The sequence below is a fragment of the Falco biarmicus genome, chromosome 6, assembly GCF_023638135.1.
Source record: "Falco biarmicus isolate bFalBia1 chromosome 6, bFalBia1.pri, whole genome shotgun sequence".
Taxonomy (NCBI): domain Eukaryota; kingdom Metazoa; phylum Chordata; class Aves; order Falconiformes; family Falconidae; genus Falco; species Falco biarmicus.
In genome coordinates, this window is record NC_079293.1 from 43,353,162 (window position 1) to 43,373,060 (window position 19,899).

The following is a 19,899-nucleotide window of genomic DNA, read 5'->3' on the forward strand; positions in this document are numbered from 1 at the left end:
AGACAAAATGCTTTCTAAATCAGTCTATGCCGGGAACAGATGAGAACCTTACAAACTCATTTAAAGATCAACAGTGAAATTCACAGAGCTCAATTTAACACCACAAGGGAATCTACTCCTTAGTTTCCAACCCATTCATATCGTATAGTTCGAGGAAGTCTACTACTTGCATCAAGCTTTTACAGATACCCAAGTAAGAGGACGGCTCGGTTCTCTAAGGCACTGAACTTACATACAGGGAGAAAAACCTGTCCTGAAATCCTCACCAACTACAGCCAAAAACCTCCCAAAATTATTTGTCAGGGAACTGAAAGAGATGAAAGGTCAGCACTGAGTTCTTTGGGATCCGTTGGAGCCTCATTTTTAAAGGGATTGACTTCACTGGGTAAGCAATACTGTCAATTCGATCATGTTTCCATGTTTTAGCAGGAGAACACATGAGAATCTGGTACGTGCCTGTGGGTATGTCCACACAATAGTTATGTAAACACTGTAGTCAGTATTTATAGATTTGTGTCTTCTGTAGAAAACACCATTTCCATGAATATACTGGAACTATTATGATAGAACAAAGTTTGTTCTCAGCTAAGATACTGTCTTTCAAAAGAGTGTTCTCCTGAGACAGCAAAATCATGGCAGCACCATGAAAACCGTCTCACTGTGCTTTGGTAAGAGAAAAACTGCAGACGTACAAGCTGCACCCTTAGCAAGGGGGCGGACGGGGGAGTAAAGGAAAAAAAGTTTACCTCACAAGGTGTCAAAGAAAATGTTGCAGAGAATGGCAAAAAGCAGTAGATTACAGTTTGGTTTCTTTTTCAAGGTAATTCTTTAAATTTAGTCTCTGTACTTAGTATTATGTGCAACTTGAAGAATCCATTTTATTACTGACACAGGCTATATACGCCGATGGTTCAACCTTCCAATTTCACAAGGTGCTTTAACACAATTAGTATACACATTTTAAGATTATACCTCCAGAGCTTTAGGTACTGGCACTCCAGGGCAGTTGGGAGTGCGCCTAGAACCAGATCTTTGGCATTCCGTGCCGTTATGTGAGCATAAAATAAAGAAGTCAGGAGTAAAGGAACATGCACTGCTTGATGAGAAGCTATGCTTTTGGTTAGGAATCCAAAAGCCACATTTTTGTAAACAAACAATGATGCCATTGTCCTTATATAAATAACCCAAAACCTAGCAGAGCTCAGGAAACCTCTCAGCAGATATGTTTCAGTTTGCCTCTCTTCTTCACATTCACTGACAACTATTATTCCCACATCTAGTTACTTAAAATGAGAGCTATGGATGTAAACACTACATGTTTCCACAGTTTATGTGCTTCCACAGTTCTCAGAGTAAACAGCAGCTCCTTGTTCAGCCACATTACATTGTACAATATTAAAATTCACTGAGGACGATGAGGAACTGGAATGTTGCTGCCCTCAGAGTTCCTGGAGTGTCTGTACAGCGTGATCTCCAGTACACTGTACAATAATTTAGGCTGGAACAGATCCATGGAGCGGTCATCTGGTCCAACACACCACTCGTAGCAGGGCCAAATTTGAAGCTGGATCAAGTTGCTCAGGGTCATTTGAGTTCCCAATACATCCAAGGATGGAGATGCCACAGTCTGTGTTTGATCAATCTAATTTTAAGAAAGTCTAGTATCTATTCTATTTCCCTTGCTTCAAACTGTAATCTGCAAAAAACCAGTAATCTCCAAACCAAAACATATAGATAATACTAAAACCTTTTACAAATATGGGAAATAAAGATACATTGTCTGTAAATTTACTCAAATAGTCATTAGAACAAAGTATCTAATCAGTTCAGAAAGACAACAGACTATAAATGCCAAAAAAGCCACAATACTATTCTTGTAAATTCTACACACATTTGTTGTTACCAGCGGAAAACCTGTCTGTCATGTGGATAGGCTTAATACACAACAGTGCAACTCAAATGTAGTATGACTGAAAACAGAACTCAAGAAGCTCAGTAACTATATGGCAAATCTATTTAGAAGACTATTACAAATTCCAAGATGAGATTTCTCAAAGGACTCAATTTCAACCTCAAGTAAGATTTCTAAAATATAGAAAAACCATCGTGTACTGAAACAGTAAATATTGTGATTTGCGGGAAGTAGCCTGTTGCTTATGCATACACATTTGCCCAGTCTCTAAATACAAAACTGTGTTTAACATCTACTGTGTAACCGAGCTTGCTTCTGTAATACTTTCAGAAATGATGTTGTGTAAATGTAGACCCACAATTTATGCCAAAGGCTTAAAACGTATCTACTTTCAGCAGCCTAAAAGTTAGCTTGGATTTGTTTTCTAAACTCTCTACTGTCAATAGAGATAGGGTAGAGTGATCTCACATACCTAAGGATGAAGTTTCACCTCTCTTCACTGATTATCTAACTTGGATTATTTACTTAATAATTAGACCACCTATCTTAATTTTATCTATTTTGAATGTGAATTGCTGCACCTTTAAAGGGGAGACCTACAGAAAAAAAAATCAGGGTGAGCAAATGTATATACCAAATAAAGTGATCAGCAGCTTAACCAATTAAATTTTGAAAAATTCTGTAACAAAAGCATTATTTATTTTTTTCTAAACAAAGTACCAAATTAGTCATGGCTTCAGGAATAAGTGAAAACACGTACAGTAAGTTCAAGTATTTAACTGATTACCAGACCAACACACATACAAAAAGCATAATTTAATTATCATAATTTTGCAGTGAGTAAGCATTAACAACGATTTTTTAACTGTCACAAGTCTTTCTGAATATCTAAAAGCCTAATACAAATATCCAAATTATTAGTAAAGATTATTTAAAGTGTTACCAATAAGACGTGCAGTAACTCTGCATTAAAAGCTAACAAGCCCTTTCTAGAAGAATATTAATTTACAGTCATTCTTTCTAACAATTCTTTGTACAGTAAAAAAAATTAGATTTGTGTTTATCTGCTTCCCTTTCCCACCCAACCACCCACATAGTTTTGCTCTCAGACTGAGCTACTAGCCAGTCAAACCTGATGGTAAAAATCCTCTCAACCAAGGGTCCAGGATCTCAGTTTTAGCATCCAGCTCAAATGCTCTTTGGGAATAAAATCCATGTTTTCGTATAATGTGCAAAGTGCAAGTTTTCTCCAGTGCTATCAGAAGTATGTGCTCCTAAGAACTTCACCACAGAATAAAATAGTAACAATTAAGACTTCAGTTTCCAATAGCTCTGTTATGGACAAATGTTATATGATGTTTACAGGAGTAACAGATCAAGCGGATTATATACCAGTGCTTATTACGTCAGGTACTTTCTGATTTCATTAGGCCAAACCAATGTTTTTACTCAAGTTCTTCAGTTTCCTCTGTAAAAAGGTCAGCCAAATCTGCCACTGTCAGAACTGAGGCTTCTGACTGTTTCATGGAAGAGCTCGTGTGGCTGTGGGAAAAAATTGCATGCAGGCATCAGAGAAGGAATCAACTGAAGTAACAAGCTGTACACATGGAAGAGACCACATGGTTCAGAGCCCAGTAACTGTTCAGCTTTGAAGCTCAGCAGAAAACGTATTTTCTGCCAGGGAAATTACACCGATCAGCTACTTCTCTTGCACATTCTGAGCAAGGTACAAAGTCCATCTACTGTCCCTACCAGTGGTCAACACCAAACGCTGCAGAGGCAGCAGAACGTGGGATAATCCGCTTTGCCCTCTTAACATTTCAGGAATTGGCTTCAGCTTCCAAGCGTAAAGTTTGATATTACTTTCAAAACAATAGCCTTCATTGGATCATTCAGCCACTGTACATTTATCTGAATTTTATATGCAAAAGTAGTGCTACTTTACAGATATGGAAACTGATTAAATCCTTCTTTCAAACCTAAAGCTGAAATCTTTCATAACTACAGCCAAAGATATGCAAACTTTTAGTCTCATACTCTGTAACAGTCACAAAACTGGAAAAATAACTAATTGCCTTAAACTAAGGCCTCGTCCTTGATTTTATATGTGTATGCAATATAGCTAAAGAAGTACAAACAACCTCTTATACTTCCTGCATAAAGAACATAAGTATCACTTTTGTTCCACTCCCAGTCCGTTATTACTTGTAGATTTTGGTAAGATAAACAGTGAAAACAGCTTTCTGTGTCTGCTCACCAGACTGACTTATGAGCTAGCATCTGGACAACACTTGCACTGACTGCAAATCCAACCACTGTGACACAGCACTGACAGACTAGGTTTGCAGAATTTACAAATAATGACAGAAAGAATTAATGTCCTATATTAGAACTTGTAACATATGCTGTTACTCCAGTGGCAGACTTTGTATTACTCCATTAATTGAAATGCTTTCATACTAATGGAAATATGATTTATCTTTTCGGTTTGCCTAACACATGATTTATTAATCAATTGGGCTTTTATGAAATACAAAATGTAACCAAAATATTCTCCAGAGAATTAAAATACCTTAAGCTTCAAGTTACAAGAACGAGGTTAAAAGATCAATTTTTCAAGTCTTCAAACTTTTTTGTCAGTCAAAACAATTTGAAGAACAGTTGATGTTTATATTTAAGATACACATATCTAACTGTAATAAAAGTATGGTTGAGAACCACCTTTTCATTTTCCGTGCATTAATGATGTTTTAAAAAAAATTCCACACATACCTTCGATCTACAGTTTTCAGCATAGCCTGCATTCTCTCTTCTATTGTTGCTTTTATCAGGAACCTATGAACAATGGTAGACCTGAATGTGTTTTTTTTAAAAAAAAAGCAAACAAAACCAGAAGTCAGCAGAAGTTATGCTGTTCCTGTCAAAGTTCAAGACCACATTTAAGTCTTATACTAATTATTTTAAGTGTTTAAAAAAAACCACCTCTGTATTAAGAAAAAAAAAATCTTACAAGGTGATTAACAACTTTCATTGACATTTAAGGATACTTAGTGGGTCCCAGAGCACACACTTCCACTTGGCTGGATCACATACTAAATGAATATAAGCTGTATTAACTAAAATCCTAAAGCAGATGCTGGGCAAAGTTCTGCTTTCTGTGTCCCTGCTACAAACAAACAGCCTTCAAGAACCTAGATTGTTGTTTAAAGAAATGACTTTGGCCCACTGGCTATATACAATGTTTATACTGCACTGTCACAAGTCAGTCCAGGAGAGAGAGCTCAGTGTGATGGATAATTAAAGCTCAGTCCCAGAGTTTTAACAATGTTGTTCTTGAAGATGGCAAAATACTATACTTTTTTCTTTCAGAAGTCAGTAACTGTAGTCAGCAAACATGAAATCGTAAGCACTCATACAACATATAACCCAAAACGTCAATAAACATAAAATGAGAGCTCCATTTACCAAATAAAATTTCAAAAGTGTCAGGCACAAGTGAAATGGAAAAGAGTCTGCTCCAAAGATAAAAATGGAAAGTCATTCCAGGCCCCCCAGTATAAACACTTCTCAAGATATGAACCCTTGAAAGTGCTTGGATGATTTTCAGATCTTATATTGAAACTTTGGTAGGTAATGTTACACACAGAAATGATGGGGGAATACTTTGTGGTTCACAAACAAAAGCCTACCAAAAAAAAAAAAAAAGAGTAAGAACGCAACGGAAATGGTAATAGTTGCACCAGTGAAACTAAACACAGTGTTCCCTTATGATCACTGTACTTGAACACAGCCCTTTTTCAAGTAAGCATTGCTGAAGTCTTAGTTCTTAAGAAGTACAGCACACATTCTTGCTGGTTTTATTGTGAGGTTTTTGCCAGACCTTTTGTGCCAGCGTCATGTAAAATTATAATGGAGGCTGTTGCAATCAATCTTTCCCATGCCTGCAGTTAATTCAAAATCTTTACCAACACTCCCAAATACACACCTGTTCAAAAACATTCTTTCACACACATGCTCATTCATGTCCTCTTGCTTTGTATCCATTTCCAGAACACAAAATGCACAGTTATTCTAGAATATTATTATTCCAGAATTGATTCCAGCTATTTTTCTTGTTCATGTACAGGGATTTTAAATTACTTTTTCAAATGACATAAAACCTAAGGTAAAACATATACATCTTATCTGTTCAGGATAAACATTCCAAAACCTTTGTTAAGTGAAAACCCAACAACTTATGCAGCTTCTAATCTGGAAGTGGGAATGACCAGCTAGAAGGAGCCTCTCAATGACACTAGGAAGGACCATGCCTGAACTTGTGACATAAATGGCAAGTTGCTCAGACCTGCAAAGCGAAGACATTTCTGGACATGCTTACAAGCAGAACCTTGAAGTTAAAAAACAAGGTATCAATAGCACATATAAAATAGGGCAGAAGCTGAACAAGTCTTTTCAGGACTTTGGACTCAAGAGTCTACTACTCTTCCTAACTGCAATTTGCTTCTGCATCTTACTCTCATAACACAAAAGAATTCCTTAAAATACACATTGTGTATTTTCAGCAAACTTTTTTTTTAAAAAAAATCTTTCTGTCTCTTATCATCTTTAAAAATAGGATTCCTGTGAAAACACTCATCTCCAAAATTGAGAAGTTCAGTGAACTAGATTTATTCTTATTGCAGTATGCAGTTCTACTCTGGACCATATCTAAACCAGTTAACGCAATTTTAATTCTTACTTTGTTTGACCAATACGATGTACTCTGCCAATAGCCTGTAGCTCATGTGCAGGATTCAGAATGGGTTCTACAAGCAGAACGTGAGTTGCTTCGATGATGTTTAGCCCATTGGAACCCGTGTGAAGAGGCAGCAACAAAATGTTGATGTTGGGATCATATTTAAACGCAGAGAGATTTTCCTAAAAGGCAAACATCACGGCAGCATGACAAAAGTTCCTCAATGAAGCGTGTGGAGAACATCTCTATTTTCAAGAAATTATAGCAGCTACTATGGGCCCCAGAGTGACAATCCTGCATCCTGGCTGATCAGTGTGCCTCATCCTTAACATCCATGCCAACACTTCCTTTTCAAATGTGAATGAACTGTTTATCTCTGAAGGGTTTAAATTGTGGCTTTTTGTGATTACAATTCTCAGAATCAAGGAGTTCAGAGATCAAAGCTTCTGCTGAACAAATTTGCTGACCTTTCAGTTTCTCAAATGAAGCAATGAATTGAAAGGATCATATTAACTTCTATGAACTGTAATTTTCCCCACTGAAAATACTTTTAAGAAAAATATTCTTTGTGTACCTGAAATTTACTGATTCCATTGATCTGAGAAAAAATCATGTTGTTGTCATATAAAGCTTTTGAAATTATGTCCAACACATCTTGCCACTGTAAAAAACAAACAAAAGCACACAACACAGTAAAAGTAACTCAACATTACAAACAACAACAACTAAAACATACAATTAACTTCCCTAAAAAACAGTAGATAGAAACTACTTTCAAAATACTGGCATTTGCAACTTAAAAACAGGGGGGGGGAAATGAGAAAGAAAAAAAAGAGACTAATGTGCCAGGAACTGAACCTACCATAAAACTAAATAAGAAATGCAATTAAAAAGATAACCTTGAATAAAATAATTTGGCAGCCATCACAAAACCAGTTTTACAATGTATCAAAAATATCTGAAGAAAAATGTCTAGAATTTCTAATGCTCCCATATAAATCTGTTTGCCCTTTGAAGAAACAAGCTTTTACATCTGTTGACTACAATCATTGTTCATGTCCCAGTTACATGAATTGCCCTACAAATTCTCAAAACAATCAAGTGGCTGTACAGAGTGATTCAACATTTTTGTAGCTAAACTAAAGCCTGAAAATATTATGACCGTTTTAAACACACACAAAGACAAAACAGAAAATGGTGATTAATACCGTTGAGAAAACTAAGGATTTAGCCCCTGGATCCTTAAATTGAATTCTCTTCAGCGTTCGGACCACAGCTTCCACTTTTGTGGAATGACTTCCCTTTGAAAAGTCAAGGAAGAGCATTAGTAAAGTAGGATATTAAACAATTCCTTCCACATTCATTGCTTTATTAAATAACATTATATTAGGACTCTTGCACTGTCTTACAGGAATTTGAAAAATAAGCAACCTGGAGGAAGGGCAGGTTAAGTAGCACTGAACTGCTTTTATGTCTCCCTTATAATGCACTGCTGTAGGATCAGCAGTGTATTACAGCATGTACAGTACACGGAAAAATGAAGCGCCACACAGATACACCTATCTAGTTCTGCATGAGGCAGAGTGGGTAGCCCAAGCAGTGCAGCTGCACCAAACATAGCAGTTAAGCCCCCGGAGGTTTGACTTAGTGGTACAATCTTTACAGAATCTTCCAAACGCACTTTTTAAGTTTCCCTTCCTTCACATCTCTTGAAAACCGGCAATGAAAAAACACTTACCTGAATGCTCTTTCTGTTGCTTTTGTTTCTCACTCTGGCAACACCAAACTTATACTCAGTACTATGATGCTTGTTAATTATTTTTAAAATAATAAGAAACTGGTTAATAAAATTAATTATTGAAGGATTGCACGCTGCAATGAAAACATCTTCATATTCTGCATTCAGAAGTATTTCAGTGCTTAATGAATCCAATACTACATTCTACTTCTTGTCCACTTTGATTTCTGTACTCTTTTCCCCTTAAGTTGGGAAGATGATTTCAAGAAACAGTTCTTTAGTTTCTCCCTCTATTTCCTCCAGTATGTACTTTGTATCACAGTAATTTTACCTAATGTGGCTTTTTTAAGAAGCCCTTATTTAATTCCTACTAGCTCTTACATGCATAGTCATTTCAAGCCATGCTAGATTCAGCTGGACAAATATTGTTTTATTTCTGTCTGCACCTGTCCTCTGAACATTGAATTAACTATGTTGGCTTCCTACAATGACAGATCAAATTTACTGAAGTTATGCTGCCTGCAGAACTGGCAGGGAAGGATGTCAGCAGTCTAGGCACAAGTTTGGAACCGATGCTGGGCTACTTGATCATTCATACATTATGCAGCTAAATGAACGCTCCAGAAATACATGTAAAAGACTTTCTGCGCACTGTGTTACCAGAGGCTGCAATAAGCAGTACCATTTTATTTCCCAGGGTCTTCCATACCGATTCCAACTCTGTCACAGACACAAACCCGCTTTTTTCCACGTCACCTCTGTTGCACCTGGTAGACATTAACACTGTTTCCAAAAGTCAGATAGACAATGAACAATTGGTATGTCAGTAGGTGTTATGATCTGCAAGGATGAATGACACATTTGCAGCCCTATGGCAGCTGCCTGCCAATCATAATCACCTGCAGTTAGAAGATCTGAAACTAACTTTTTTCTTATATATTCCTAATATTCCTATATATTCCAGGGTCATTTATGTGCTTTTCTGATACAATTCATCTTTGATTCAATGATGAAAATTCTAGCTAATCTGCTCTGTCTTTTCCTCAGAGACATTTTTTGGACCTTACCATAGGTCCTATTTTTTCCTGCTGTAAGAGATAGCAACTTTAGCCACTGTTGTTGATTTTTCCACCCTCCAGACTTCCTGTGACTCAGGTGTTACAAATGGAACTTTGTACAAGATTGGTCAGAGGAACTCTGGCAAAGAACAGCACAACAATCAAAGTGGTTACAGTCTTTTTGCTCTATTTTTAAAAATAAGATAACCAAGTGTGAAAAGTTATCCACCTCTCTGCTTACATTATAGTAGACAAACTACATATAGGCTTGTCATTGAACTAACAAATGACTAAAGTTTTCATTCACAGCACACAAAATTCAGTTTTGTTCTCAATATTTAGGAAGAGGTGAAACTGACAGAAATACCCTTGCTATTATGAGTTATTTGTTTTCAGTGCATCTTAAAAAAAATGTTACCCCATCCATTACCCATTCAACCCGAGTTTGCCATTTTGTTGAATATCCAGATAAGTATTTATAAACTGATTAGCTAGTTGTAATTAATTATGGAGCAGGACACATTAGAATCAAAACTACCCTCTAACAAACAATTTCTGTCTCAGGTGACAGGCTGGCAATACCCACTGCGATACTGACCACAGTGGAAGCTTTTACGGAACCAGAACAGGCAAGGATGCCAGTAATCTCTTAGAATAAAATGCTGCCATTTACAGCACTCATTTTGCACCTAAGACATTAACTTAAGATAGCTAGTCCTGGTACAATGAAAAGCAAGATGTATACAACACAACAGAAGAAAATAAAGAGACCAGAGGTCTGAGAAAGTTCAGGTAAAAATGTAAATGCTGAATAAATCACACAATTTTCATATTATATGCTGTAAGATACTGATCTTAACCTCAGTATTCTATAGAAACCATAGTAAGTTAGTAATTCTTTGTTAACAGTCCTTAAAGGAATACGAGGTAGAAATTTTTAACAATGCTAAAATGCTGGTTGTTTCGATAGTACATACAGTGAAGCTACAGTATGAACTGTTAATTTTTCATGAATGTTTCATTAATGTTCTCCATGAATGAAGACTTTTCATGAACGGGGCCTTGCTCAAGACACCATGCAAATTCACAGAATTCGTGTTTTTGCTTTGCCCAAAGTGTTGACGAAGAAATACTACAAGAAAACACTACAACTCTTTGCAAAGGACAGTAAATGACATTATCCTTCTGTGTTTTATTTATGAAATTTAGTTGCTCAATGTAATCTATTAAACGTATTTGAATTTTTCTTGTTAGAAATAGGGTGGTATCTCTAAACACTGAAGAAATCATCTGTTAAAACACATATATAGCAAGGTCCTAAGAACTAGCACTTCAAATACACGGTGTATTTACTCCCCCTGGCGCCACATGCTGTCAACTACTTCAAATCTAATGATTTGAGCTCAAAATGGAATTCCAGTTGTTCAGGGAGGCTGACATGAACTACTGTGAACGTGGTAGCACTGACTTCAGTACAAGACAGCAACCCTAGTATACCCGCAAGGTTGACAGAGACTTGCACAGATACCACAGAAGTCTTTGTCAGCACATTGTGTTATTACTTTTAACTATACTAATCAAACTATGATTGGTATGTCCAGCTATATTATAATCATAGTTTAATTAAAGATAGCAGGATCATCTAAATAAAAATATTATAAGTATTCTTTTTTTCATGTTTGCATTTTATTCCAGAATCCTCTGTTTTTTTCCACAACTGTAATAACCAGTTTTTTGGTTTAACACTATTCTATAACAGATTTCTGCAAAGCAAAAAATGTACCTATGCACCACATTTATGTCAGTATTACTAAAGACTCATGGAGATGCTGTCTCTTCCTCCACCCCTGCCTTCAGCCCAAGGAAAACCCTCTGTTACTAAGAAAAGTAGATAAAACAGTGCAATCAGAACCAATCTCCTACATATTTCTGTCTAGAGGTTCATTAACGTTTGTCATTAGGGCAGCATACAAATTACAAATAAAGTTTCCCCCACAGACTTGAACTTTAAGATCTCTTTTGTAGTAAAGTCAAGCTACAGTATTTTTTTAAGTAGGAGACATACTTTATGTGTATGGCTATTTTAATAAGACTTGAAGAAAATTGATTACCTTTGAAACTCAGACTCTCTGCCAAGCTGTTTGAAATGATCTAATGGGTTGCTAAATTAAGGGATAAGTAAGACAGTACAATGAAAAGACCTTGTCTCCTCAGAAAGTTAGGCTAAAAGGAATAAACAGAAAGTTACTGCAGAGAACAGCTACCAGTCTTCAACAGAGCTGTACTTTGTTAGCGGAAAGCCATGAGAAACAAACTGCTCAGATAGGGAGCTATTTTAAGACTAAAATTCAGTCTTTAATCGACAGTCAACTTTTCAGTAGGTATATGTATCCAGTCAGTGAAGTTTTAGCCAAATACCGACAAGTTTAAAACACAGAGATAGGCAAGAAGCACGAATAGTTTTCCCAAGGTTTTCCTTCTGATTTTTCAAACAAAACCAAAAAAACCCAGAAAGAATACTTGCAGAGTATCCAGCTACATCGAGTCAACACTCATCCAGAATACAGAAAAAAAGCTTACAGCACACTACTAGATGGAAAGAATTGGGGGTGATCTTGAAGAAAGAGGCCTCACAACCATGTTATTGATGACACTTGTGAGGAAAAGAGAATGTCCCTAACACCACACCAGAGAAACCCTTCTCCAAAGAACAAATTCATGGTCAACGGGTTCCAATGGAAAGCATTATTTTTGAGAAATAGTATTTTACAGGATTAACATTTTTCTATTTTCTTCACTACTATTTGATTTATTACTGAATAAACTTTGGGACAAGTTACTGGATATACTCAATAAAATCTGTCCACTAATTTGTTATTGGCCAAGTTAGATGGAGAAAGCATAGAAATAAACTCCCTTCAGGTTTTTCGTTCACCTCTACTAAAAAAGCAGTCAGTTTCTTTCCTCCTAATTATGGTTCCTACAGCAGACAATATTACCATAGATATGCAAAATGCAAAACAACTACTCTGCTTCTCAGGTAGCTCAAGAAACATTCCAGATAATGAATCTTAAGTTGAGAGTCAGGATTCATGTTCTCTGGCTCACAATGAAGATTTAATTTGAAATATTTACATCATCCTAACAGCCTCATAGTACAGACAGCTTTCTCAAACTAATCATTTCAAGCAAACACATCACAACTATGCCTCATCTCTCCTTGGCTACAAAAAGCCAAAACCACCATAAGAAAAAAAAAACCCCAACCCTAATCACCTGGATACAAACAGCAATTTATTCTACCCGGTGCCAAATGCTTAAAAAAATACCCCAAACATAACCAAAGCTCAGCAAAAGCTGTCCCTCCCCGCCACACCCTAAGACAGCATTACTTTAACAGATGTGTAATTTCCTTTCCTCAGGCACATTTAAAGAGTAGGTGTTAAAAAGATACCCTCTTTCACACTGTTTACTTTCATGTTTTGTTTCCAAAAGCCTTAAATGTTGTGAAAAGGGTAAGTTAGAAAAAAACCACCTGAACCAAAAAAAAAACCAAAAAAACCCCAAGAAATCTTTTACTTGACAGGAAAATGTGCAACCTTCCTTGGGGAAGAATCCAAAAACATTGATTACATTATAAGAAAAGCCTATATACATCTCATCCAATTCAAAAGGAAAAGAACTATACCCATTATAAACAAAAAAAAAAGTGAACCTACTTATAAGAACTGGGTAGATTCGTCTGCATAGATGCAGCGTGCAACAAAACACAACAAATACACACTGCTGAAAAAGTTTGGGCCACAAAGCTCATATAAACAACATACCTTTACAGGAATATCATCCTCCTGATTTGCAGATTCTGCAGTGAAGACGTAAGATATTTCTTTATGAGATGTTGTCTGCCTGCAAATGGCACATTTAATTGAGCTCCGGCGGGTGCCAACGCTGTACTGTTCTATGATGATAGCTATACACTCATTACAAAAACAATGTCCGCATGTCAGCACTGCCCACTATGCAGGGAATTAAGAAAAACAACACAACACAGTATCAGTTTTAGATCAATGCAAAAGGAAAACAGTGTACTAATACGTGATAATTTAGATTTTCATAGAAACATTATTTTTATGAAACTCAGATTAAAATTGAAGAATTTTTAAATTTTTAGCATTCCAACTGCTAAAAAGCCTGGATTTCAACGTTTTCCAGCACAGAAAAGATTCACAATCCACAGAAGTTCTCTGCATTTATTGTTCTTTTTTGCATTTCCCTAGTCCTAAACTTCAGGAAAAACATTAAAGTCTTACATTTCTATGAATCATGATTCTTAATGCATAGGTTAAGTAAACAGATTAAGTATTTACACCATTTTTAAAAAAATTACAAACCTGTTTATATTAGCCTTCTTTAAAAGTCTTTATCTATACATTCATAACAGATCACTCTTTATTAAAAAATCATAAACAAACTGCTTTAACTTTTATCAATTGTTACGTCCTAGATAACATCTTGGGAATTTAGAAGATTTTGAATAGAGAGGCTTAATTTTTTTGATAGAATGCATTAGAAACAGAAGTTTACATTGAAGAAGCTGTTCTTTTGCAGGCATAGAATATCTATGTGTCAGCTGTGACCTTCCGTAACAGAGAAGTAATTTGTAAACCAGTGTTTTTGCACCTAGAAATAGTGTCTTTCTCTGTACTAGTCTGTTCTATAGGCCAACCTAAAAGGAAAAAAAATAGTTTTCATGGGTCCAAGTAGCAAAGGAAACTGACTACATGACTATCAAGTTGAAGATATTTTAGGCTTTGTAAGGTTCTTTCAATCAAAATGGGATGTAAAGCACTTGAAAATTTCCTTGCAACATGACTGCTACTACCATCCAAAGTGGCAGTCTCAGCCAAAGTTAAAGAAAAGATTATTTTTCCTTTCAGTAAGCTCCTCCAACTCAGAGATGAAACAGTGCAAACAACTGTTTTCTGTAAAAACCCTTGGAAGAGGAATGCAGAGAGAATTTTGGAAACATTGCAGGACACCGGTTCGTGCTTATACATGTCTATAAAGCTAACAGAAGCTAAACAACCTTAAAATAGCTATCCTAAAAAAAGAGACAATTCAGTTTGACTATATAGGAGTCTGCTCACGCTTTTACCTAATGCATGTAAAGGATAAACTATGGCTTTGTACTTTATGATACAGATCAGTTCTGATTAAATCTCATTTAAATTTCAGCTCCTGTAGTTCAGCAGGTAAGTGGTGGGGAAAAAAATCCAGATTGCCAGTCTTTATTCTACTGGGCTTTAGTACTGTTTAAGTAGCTGATAGCTATTTCTTTAAAAGTCTAGAAGAAAAAACATACTATCAATGAGAGCTGTTACAGTAAAATACAACAGTATACTACAGAAGCTTACCTATTTCTTCAATCTGTTAGCTTATAAATGACAAAGATTTTTTTCTGACAGAAGTATGAAAGCAAAACTTCGAAGTTTTAAAACAAGCAGCAATACACATTTTTGGAACATTTTTGTTGGAACACTTAAGCACTGATGTCAACAGCTGAAGGCAGAAGAGGCGCCTGCATCTGAGCAAGATGTTATTTCAGGGGAGCGGCTGCCTGGTGCACTACAGGAAAGGGCCTATTTCCCCTGTTTCAATACAATGTTCATTGAAAATCAGATGCTGAAAAAAACCGACACACAACTGACTCAGATCTAGGTAGACACTGTAAGAACAAAACCTGCTGGCTAAGTATCTTACCTGTTTTCCCAGTTGACGTGCACAGATTGGACACGGCTCTGGGTTAACTCCCCCAGTAGTTTTATCCTGAGACTGCAAAGTAGAAAAAAAATACAAACTTGGTGTTTCAACAAATAAAAAGTTCTTCTATATTTAAGACATGCTTCTAGAAAAAATGAACAATGAAGTCCTTAAAAAAACCTGTATGAGCAAATTAAAGATCATTCGTGAATAATTAAGTCTTTCTTGAGAAGTTAAAAAAATATGTCATTTTTGGTAAATAAAAGGAGCACTGTTCATACTGCAGTCCTTCAGACAGTACCTGAATTTCTACTCGAACTTTGAAAAATCCAAGTAAAATCGTGCTTCAAACAAGAAACTCCTCACTAGCTTCACACTGTTGTAAAAACAGGTTAATATACCTCATCATGCTTAACTATGCTTATTTAGGCATAATTGTACTTACTGGTACAGTATGATTAAAATAATGTATAATACATAGGTTTTGACTGTTTTGGTTTGTTGGTTTCTTTACACTTATTTAACCTACAGATCTCTTTGACTTTGTTTAAGAAGGTAAGCTCTTCATAAAATATCAAGGGTACATGGAGAGGTACGTAATTTTACAAGACTTCTACTAAATATGGTCCAGTTAGTTTTAATTAAATTTTTAACCATCAAAAACTAGTTCATAGTTTTGTAACTGTGTAATGAAGCAAACAGGCAAAATACAACTATTCAGCAACACAAAGAATGACACATGGAATTTTAATATGTAATGAATTTTTACAGAAAATATATTTTCTTTAAAATGTAAGTTGTCAATAAAAATAACGGCAGGTTTCTTCCACTAGGTAAACAGAGTACATCAGTTCGGTAAAGACCAAGGAACTGTAAACCTTACTTTCTCCAGATTGGTGAGATACAGAAGTTGTCCTAGTTTCTTTTGAAGCTGTGATTTGGCAACTGCCTTGTCATTCAAAAGTTTCACTCGATTTTGCTCTACCTAAGGAAACGGTATTAAACAAATTAATAAAAAGAAAAAAAAAAAGTGAAGTTTTACAATAAGGATTACATTAACGTTTTTGGCAAAATTCAACGGAGTAATTTATGGGGGACAGACAGAAGAACAGCTCATGCCGTAAATTTAAGACACACTTCTCACCAAGCAAATTACTATTCCTTTCCTGTACCCAGTATGAACACAGTACTGTGAACAGGTTAAGACCCAGGAAGTATATAAACTTGGTCTTTATTGTTTTATTTGCATTATTGGTTCTTTACAGAGAAAAAAAATTAAAATAGCATTTTTTAAAAAGTTTCTTTCAAATTTAATTCAATTTATCATCTATCTTCTTACAGCCAAATAGATCCTAGATTCTACTGCTGGTTTCAAAAACAATGTGTAAGAAACAATTATTTTTTTTATACTTCTTAGAAGCCCTTAATTTTCATGTAACCTATACAAAGACAAAAACATCAAGCTGACACCTTTTAAATTAATTACAGTTGGTAGTGGTACAGTTGTTAATACTACAGAAGAGGCAAGCACCCGAAGGATGAAGGATAAAGTAATGAGTGTTTCTTTTATGTTTAAAAATTCATACACAGATCTTAGACTTTGTTAAACATTTGTTAAGGACAGTGCTCCATTTTAAAAATTGCTTTAATACACAGACAAAATTGACTGTTTCCCTACAGAAAGAAAAAAACCACTTTTATCTAACACTGAATCTCACTGAAAAAAAGCACAAAATGTTCTACTGAAAACATATTTCTATTGGTGGGGAGGAAAAAAAAACCAAAACCAAAACTGAGGTTAAATCAACCCAGCATTTTCTCTGTGTTCATGAACAGAAAGTCTCAGACCTGGTTCAGAAAATCCAAGATACTGGAAAAAAATAGTAATTGTATTTTAGGTTTTCACGGCTCGTTTTTAGGTCCTTATGGAAAGTAGCAATATAGGTGAGAAAACAGATCAACTTAATTTTCCACCAGCTTGGGAAAACTGGGCAATTGCAGAGAAAGGTCCCAGAGCCATTCACCTGCTGCTGGAGGACAGCAATCTTTTGGAAGCATGCCACTCTTACAGTCAGAAGGCTGACAAAAATATCTCAAAATAAAAGTTACAGGCTCAAAAGGCCTACACTGAATGTAGAAACAGACAGGAACTCTACTCCACCAAGATGTTCTCAAATGGAAACAGGGGCATATTACAGACATTATACATAGATCTAGATACAGACTTTTTTTTGTAGAAGGTATAGGTTCTTTCAGAAAAAAAACATTTCTTTCCAGCCAAGTACTTTACCTCATGTGGTTCTATGATGTGGAGAACTGGTGGATTTGGTTTTGGTTCATCAGGATGACGCACTCTCAGCCGTTCTGTAGCCATTGCCAGTTCATCAATGGCAGACACATGATCCCTAAGCACCATCCAATATTCATGAAGTAACTGTAAGAAAAGTCCAAATGAGTTAGTAGCAGAACTGAGCTGAGTTCCCTTTATATGATTCTGCCATACAATGTATAATGTGAAAATCTTTTTGGAGTAAGGGATAATGTTTCTTTACAGTAATTCAGCCACAACAACAAATAATTATGAAGGAAAACAAACGATAAAGAGATCATCTTGCCTGCTGTCTTTCCCAGCCTCTCTTTATGAACAGCTATAAATAGCTGTCTCTCATTTCTTCTACAATTGCTTTAACTCATGCAATAAAAGGTCAGAAACAAAATGCTTTACAAGACTAAGCAAATGCTGAATAAAATAAGGAAAAGTGATTAATCAATTTTAAATAGCTAGCTATAATAGTACTAAGACTGCTTCTTAATGATGAAGTATGTTTTAAAGAAACGTTAACAGTTTGAGTGGTCTTGATAAAGGCACAGACAAGTACAAGGCGAAGATAACAGCAGATTCAATTCTCCCAAGAAAAATTCTTGCTTTCTATAAAACAGACAGATACAACTGGAAGTATACTATACATATAAAACAGACATTATTTTTAAATTACTAATAGTACAGTAAAATATTTCTTCCCTAGCTTTCCACTTTTTACATATTTTATAAAAAAAAATATCTCCAGTGATCTTACTGAAATCCTAAGACCTTTTGCAAATGCCAAAAATTACTATTTGTTGATTTCTGATTTTTGAATTGTAGAGATATTTCTAAACACTCAGCTGCTGGGGGGTGTGCTGGTTGAAAGTCTGGGGATTTTCTTTTAGCATAAGAAAGACTAATGATGCATTTGTTTGGAGCTATGCCTAGATGAGAAACATAAAATTACTGTGTATTAAATCTGGCATTCAGGGTAAGGACAGTGAATAAGGTGAAAGGAGCTTGCTTCCCCAAAATTAAGGAAACTAAACTAAAATTGCTTTTGCTAAAAAAAAAAACCACAATTTTTTTTTTTTAGATTTAAAGGCTTATTTTAAAGAGTGTCATCCCTGTAGCTCAATGTAGATGAGAATAGTACAGACAATTGACTCAGTATTTCCAAGTCACAAAAGATGGAATCACAACAGCACTATTTTCATTCTCATTGGTATTTTAGCCCCAACTTTTGTTTCCTAAAGTAAAAGGACATGAAGAGACTGGGTTCCTTTCCTGCAGCAGAAAATCTCCAATACATAGTAATGCCTTGGTAACTAGTTATCTTATGTCGTCCTCCTTTTGTGAACTGCTACAAGCTGAGGATATAAAATAACAAAGCACAAGAAGAGCTAGCATTATTATTCTCTAATCACCATTTTGGTACCCTAAGTGAGTGACCTGACTTTGCTGACAGCAGCACAACTTTAAGGGTTTAATAACTTCAACTATCAGATAACTAAATACTGATCGAGATGTCATTTTGTTTAAAAAGGTTTTGCACTATGTTACACTGTAACCTGCTAAATTTTTTTTAAGGCAGCTCTGGATTAAGTCTCACTCTTAAGTAGCGCTACCAATTTGAGGAAAATAGGTGATCAGTAACCAAGTTTGCTGAAAAATAAAGACAGACAGAATTCCATTAGTCAAAGACACATAAAGCAAATCACTCTAGAATATAGTCTCTTCTTCTATAGACAAAAGCTAATAACAAATGTTTAAATTCTTCAATAGCATACTTCTGCAAGAATTATCTTGCCTTTTTCAAAACCTCCTAGTTTTGAAAAAAAATGAGTGACAATTTCCTAGACTTATGAAACAGAAAGCCTAGGAGAAAGATCACAAGGGCGATAACCCTTCAAGGAACAGGAATTTCCTCTGATGTCAGACCACAAAGAAACCCAACCCATACAGAAGAGTCAAACCTGGCACTAGTGTACCAAGTGTGTTCTACTGAAGCTGAGGTCCGTGTTAATGAGGAGAAGCATTCAAGAGAAAACACTTTTGATGGCACCTAAGCTGTAAGACAGGATGATACCCATGTGTGCAACAGGTATTCCCTCTTCTCCATCACCAGTATATATTCACTACAAGGAAACACACACACACACGGATGCATAAAGAAATTCACAGTATACTCCTGCAGTTCTCTGATCCAAACAGAAGACTAATTTCAGGTTGCATTGTGCAGTAAACAAGATCCAGGAAATAAAGCAATAATGAAAGGATGTCTGTAGCTAGCATAAGACTGAAAGTAAACTGAATTACAGAATGGACCAATGTTCTATTAGCTGAGTTTTGCTATATTCTGATTTAACTGAACAGATTAATACATTTAAT

General features: G+C 35.7%; 1 protein-coding gene across 1 annotated transcript in view; it reads right to left on the bottom strand.

Moving 5' to 3' along the window:
- Positions 1-2,574: 2,574 nt before the first annotated feature.
- SHPRH (SNF2 histone linker PHD RING helicase) overlaps positions 2,575-19,899 on the bottom strand; it is a 55,061-nt gene continuing 37,736 nt past the window's right edge. Inside the window, exons 22-30 of the mRNA XM_056344633.1 lie at positions 17,494-17,637; positions 16,087-16,188; positions 15,204-15,275; positions 13,271-13,459; positions 7,856-7,948; positions 7,222-7,308; positions 6,651-6,829; positions 4,685-4,765; positions 2,575-3,454 (exon numbers count right to left, since the gene is read on the bottom strand). Of these exons, the coding sequence (XP_056200608.1) occupies positions 3,358-3,454; positions 4,685-4,765; positions 6,651-6,829; positions 7,222-7,308; positions 7,856-7,948; positions 13,271-13,459; positions 15,204-15,275; positions 16,087-16,188; positions 17,494-17,637 (1,044 nt within the window). The 3' untranslated portion in view covers positions 2,575-3,357. The remainder of the gene's footprint in view (positions 3,455-4,684; positions 4,766-6,650; positions 6,830-7,221; positions 7,309-7,855; positions 7,949-13,270; positions 13,460-15,203; positions 15,276-16,086; positions 16,189-17,493; positions 17,638-19,899) is intronic.